This window comes from Salvelinus sp. IW2-2015, linkage group LG14 (genome assembly GCF_002910315.2).
Source record: "Salvelinus sp. IW2-2015 linkage group LG14, ASM291031v2, whole genome shotgun sequence".
NCBI classification, from domain to species: domain Eukaryota; kingdom Metazoa; phylum Chordata; class Actinopteri; order Salmoniformes; family Salmonidae; genus Salvelinus; species Salvelinus sp. IW2-2015.
In genome coordinates this window covers 31,439,823-31,444,920 of record NC_036854.1, presented here as the reverse complement: position 1 = coordinate 31,444,920, position 5,098 = coordinate 31,439,823, and the positions used below count along the sequence as shown (strand labels likewise).

At 42.7% G+C, this 5,098-nt stretch overlaps 1 protein-coding gene across 1 annotated transcript in view; it reads right to left on the bottom strand.

The window, feature by feature from the left end:
- Positions 1–4,661: 4,661 nt before the first annotated feature.
- qtrt2 (queuine tRNA-ribosyltransferase accessory subunit 2) overlaps positions 4,662–5,098 on the bottom strand; it is a 36,318-nt gene continuing 35,881 nt past the window's right edge. Inside the window, 2 exon segments of the mRNA XM_024000913.2 lie at positions 4,662–4,744; positions 4,747–4,850. Of these exon segments, the coding sequence (XP_023856681.2) occupies positions 4,662–4,744; positions 4,747–4,850 (187 nt within the window).

Sequence of the window (5,098 nt, the reverse complement as noted above, 5' to 3'; positions counted from 1 at the left end):
GCTTGTCCTTGTCCGTCTCCACAACTGCCAAAATACGCACCAATCAAATCAATCCTTTATGCCACACCCATTAAACTACACCAATCTTATATTTTCACTAAACCCACACATTCCAAAATCCACAGCAGTCAGATCATGCCCTAAAACCATACATCCTAAACCAATTATGGTCCATTGTGTTCTAATTTCACGCTCTTCTCCTCTCCAACAAAGGAATATCAGTATTTGCACCTCCACCGAAACACAAAACCCTCCAATCCCCCCCCCCCCCCCCCCCCCACACACACCACACACAAAGAGTTATCAGGCACCACCACCCAGAGAAAAAAAGAAGGCAAAAAGCTTTTAAAAGGTCAAGGAGGGCAAACAGAATGATCCAGTCATGGAGAGAGGAAGAGAATGAAGGAGAAAGAGAGAGAGCGAGAGCGAGAGGGAGAAAGAGAGGAAGAGAGAGAGCGATGAAGAGAAAGAAAGAGAGAGAGAGAGGGAGGAAGAGGGAGAGAGGGAGAGATGGAGAGAGAGAAAGAGAGTGCGAGATATCCTGTTAGAGAGAAACAAAGAAGGGGAGAGAGAGGAAGAGAAAGAGAGAGGGAGAGAGAGAGAGAGAGAGAGAGAGGGAGAGAGAGAAAGAGAGTGCGAGAGAGGATGAGAGTGAGAGAGAGAGAGGAAGAGAAAGAGAGAGTGAATAAGAGACAGAGAGAGAGAGAGAGAGAGCGAGAGAGAGAAGGAGAGAAAAAGAAAGAGACAGAGAGGACATAAACAAAGAGGGAGCAGATAGCGGGAGAGAGGGCAAACTGATTGATCCTGTTAGAGAGAGAGAAACAAAGAAGAGAAGAGATAGGAATGGAGAGAGAGATAGAGAGTGAGAGAGAGGGTGGGCATAGCAAAACAGAGATTGGTGGAGATGGAGAAGAAAAGAGCCCATGTATATAATAAATAGGGAGGAGAGTGAGAAGGGGATGGATAAAGGTGAAAACAAGAGTGGAGAGAACAAACATGACAAGGAAGGGGGGGATGAGGGGACAAAGGAGGTGGGCAAAGAGAGAGGTAAAATTGGACATGGGAGGGAGAGAGTGAGAGAGGGGGGAGCGGGAGGAGGAGAGATGGATGTACAAGAAAGGTAGAAAGAGTTTGACAGATGGAGGGAGAGACAGAGGCAGAGTAAAGAGAGAGAGATGGAGGGAGAGACGGAGGCAGAGTAAAGAGAGAGAGAGAGAGATGGAGGGAGAGACGGAGGCAGAGTAAAGAGAGAGAGAGAGATGGAGGGAGAGACGGAGGCAGAGTAAAGGGAGGGAGAGACAGAGGCAGAGTGAGAGTGAGAGTGAGTCGCCACCTCCCCATGGAGCCCTCTAATTGGCTGAGAGGGGATTTGGACGCCCTCGCCTCTTTAGCTGATGGACCCCAGTCTTGTCCTCACACTCACCTCCAGTGAACCCCATTACACTCCCCCGTACAGAATGTATTACTGCTGTCTGTCTAAACCAGTCTGATCCCCAACTTTTAAATCAGAATCTGTTACTTTGGCCTGATATAGAAACTTTTACAGCTATCAACCAGAAAATGTATCATTCTCACGGGAGGCTTCAATTTCCCTCAGGAACGCTTTAATCATATTGAGTTTTCTTTTCCTTCAGCAGAGACTAACGGCGAGCATAATTCAATAGTTTACTGGGGTAACAGTGAGATCGTCCATTGATTTCATTTGACCATCTGACCCGTTGGGTTTGTTTCTTCACCCAGTTATTTTATTTGACTGATACTGCCTCTTATTCCACCAAACAAACAACGTCAATATTTGTGGTCACACACACAGCGAGGCGCAATTACAAAGAAACAGACACTTTCTATCTATTAAAACTGCTCTAGTCCAATCTCTCCTTAACAACCCAATCTAGACCCCTCCTCACTGAGCAGTAATAGACCTCTCTCTGAACTTCCTTTTTTATCCAAGATTTTAGAAAAAGTTGTTTTCAAGCAATTGGTGGCTTATTTGAGTATGAACAACTTATTTGAAAAATTCCAGTGGCTTCCGCTCACTTCACAGCACGGAAAGATGGGTGGGAATCTCAGGCTTTGCCTTCGACTGGTTCAAGTAATATCTACTGTATGTGGTAGACGTTTCTCAATGAGCATGGTGGTTCAGTACTGTCCACAGCACCTATTCACTATGGTGTCCCTCAGGGAATTCTGGGCCCCATTTTTCTTGGGGGGGGGAAACAAACTCAATATACTTTAAAATGACTAAAACCAAATCAGAACTTTGTAGGAATGATAATGGACCTACTGTTACATCCGTCGTTAGAAGGAGACCAAGGTGCAGCATGGTAGGCGTACATTTTACTTGATTTAAAATGACACAAAAAATAAAATAAAAATACAAACGAACGTAAAGCTCTGTAGCGCTAAACAGCAACTATACAAAGACAAGATCCCACAACTGAAGGTGGGAAAAAGGGCTGCCTAATTATGATCCCCAATCAGAGACAACGATAGACAGCTGCCTCTGATTGGGAACCATACCCGGCCAACAAAGAAATAGACTAACTAGAATGCCCACACAAATCACACCCTGACCTAACCAAATAGAGAAATAAAAAGGCTCTCTAAAAGGTCAGGGCGTGACACCTACATCCAATGTGTTAAAGTCATTTTAGTAGCCAGCCATATAAGGGTTAGAAGTAAGGTATTTGAATGGCAATCAGTGGCGACCCGTCATTCTGTTTTGAGCCCCACATTTTTTGCAAAAAAATATAATAATAACAACAAATCAATAAATATATATGTATAAATACGTATATATAATTTTTATTTTAGGGGTTGCCTGTTTTGCATGTTATTTTGGCATTAATACGTGTCACATATCCGTTTGCAAACAATGTAATAAAATATATCATTGAGTTAATAAAGCCACATACAAACATGGTCTCTTTTTTGCTTTCTTGAGTGAGGAAGCTCCAAAATGCAGGTGTTTCAACCTAGCTTTCTGTGGTGGTGGGGCGAGCCAGCAGAAAATAGGAGCATTGCGCCGTGATTGGCTCAGTGTTCCGTCACTCATGGGGACACTACGTCCTTGCCAAGTTTAAGTCCTTAGTAAGGGTAGACATCCAAAATTTCAGCCCTTTGGGTCCTGCCATATAGTTAAATTACAAGTACCCTTCCAAGAAGGCTCAAGGTCATTGGCCACAGATAAAATTAGGTAAAATCACGTTATAAGTACAGTAGCTTTGATTGGACGGAACATGTCAACATCTTACTTTCAAAGTTTTAGCTAGCAGTCATCATCATGAATAAAGTCGACAATCTACTGGCAAATAATTTTTAATCCTTGTCATATGAAGATAAATAATAAAGAGAAATTATAGATAAAACGAATCTGTGCTCATCGGCCATTGGACATAAAGAGTAACGTTACACAACAAGTTGGAAATTGCAAATTCAACAATGAGTGGAATCAGTGGCTAACTGCAAGCATTGCAAAGCAATCACTAGCCTGCTATTCAGTAGAGTGGCTGTGTGTTTTTTTTCCCGAGTTCCAACCATAAATCCAGAGAATGACAGACTTTAATGACGAAGTTTGATGACAAACTTTGCCCACAAAGGACTGCCGTGCCACCTTCACAAGGTGAGTAAAAAAAATTATAATAATTTAAAAAATGATGCTGCTGCATAAATTATGCGATATGCCAGGGAGATATACGGTATACTGTAGCTAAGAAAGTAATACTAAGTGTATGTTGTGTAGTAAGCTGTTAGTAGCCCATGTGCCTCACCCTAATAATTTGGTCTATTTTCACCAACACGGTATTGTACAGCTTGACAGTGCTACTGATAGTAGTGGTGGCGCTTGGCTTGCACGTGCAAATTCAGCACACACAACATTCTACAATAGAATTGTGTTATTTCACATATCAAATTAAAATCTTATTTAACGTGTCAAATAGTGTTATATGACGTGTATCTTTCTTTATACGCAAAGACCCAAACGGCATTCAATGTGCCTCACCCTAATAATTTAGTCTATTTTCACCTCTTAATTTGGTCTACTGTTCTAACTTGGTTGTGCACATGTAGACTATAACCTGTTTTAGCGAAATGTAATCATAGAATATTGTAAGAGCTTCCATTGTCTGTTTATATGCCCCTTTATTTATCCTATGGTTCTGACTTGGTGTACAGGGAAAATACTGTAAGAACGGCCCATGTTCTGAATTCTGTTGCTGTACATTTCAAAAGTGCTAAACAAATAGTTATATTGACTAACGCCACATCCGTTCTAGCGCGCTCATTAATGTCTTAATCAAAATTATGGATTGCCTCTTATCCGCTTCTCGTCCCCTTATGCCATAGTTTGTACATCTCAATTGTCAGTAGAAACCACATTTGTTTAAGCAAGTCAGCCATATCAGCAATGTTTTTTTTAAAGGCAGTAAATGACACTGAATGAACCGTTTTGCTGCCAGACAAGGTTCCGCTGATAGCCAGGTGTAGCAGTGGTAAGATGTTGGGACAGCTGTTGGGACAGCTTTATGTAGGTCCTAACAGTTTGTGGACACCGTTTGTCACCGTTATAGTGCAATTAATGTATTGTCTAGTGTTGTGTTGTGTAGTGGCTTTGCTGGCATGCATGCCACATTTTTTTCGCCACTGCAGGCAGATGGCGTTTATGGAACACCCTGACCAGTTGGGGGTGCCTCTACACCAGCACCTGTGGATTCTGGGTCAGTGGTGATGTTGAAGGGGAAGGGAGGGCACAGCCTCGCTCTGTCACCTGAAAGGGGAAGAAGCTTTCAAACAGATCCACCTCCACGCACGCCAGCGCCTCGTCTGGCCGCCCCAAGCCATGCAGCAGCCTGACACACACATACAAACAGACCAGGGTTTCTATTAGTAAAATGTGGCGCCGGACATTTAACCAGCATCATTTTAATTTACCGGACCCATATGAATTGGCTGCGGAACCTGATTAGGCCGTCCAACCATGTTGCTCAGAATGACAGAAATCACATTTAGATGATATTATGGTAATTAATATTAACAGAACATGCAAGTTGAGGATGCAACGATGTGCGGACCTTCTTACTGAATTCTGATGTACACT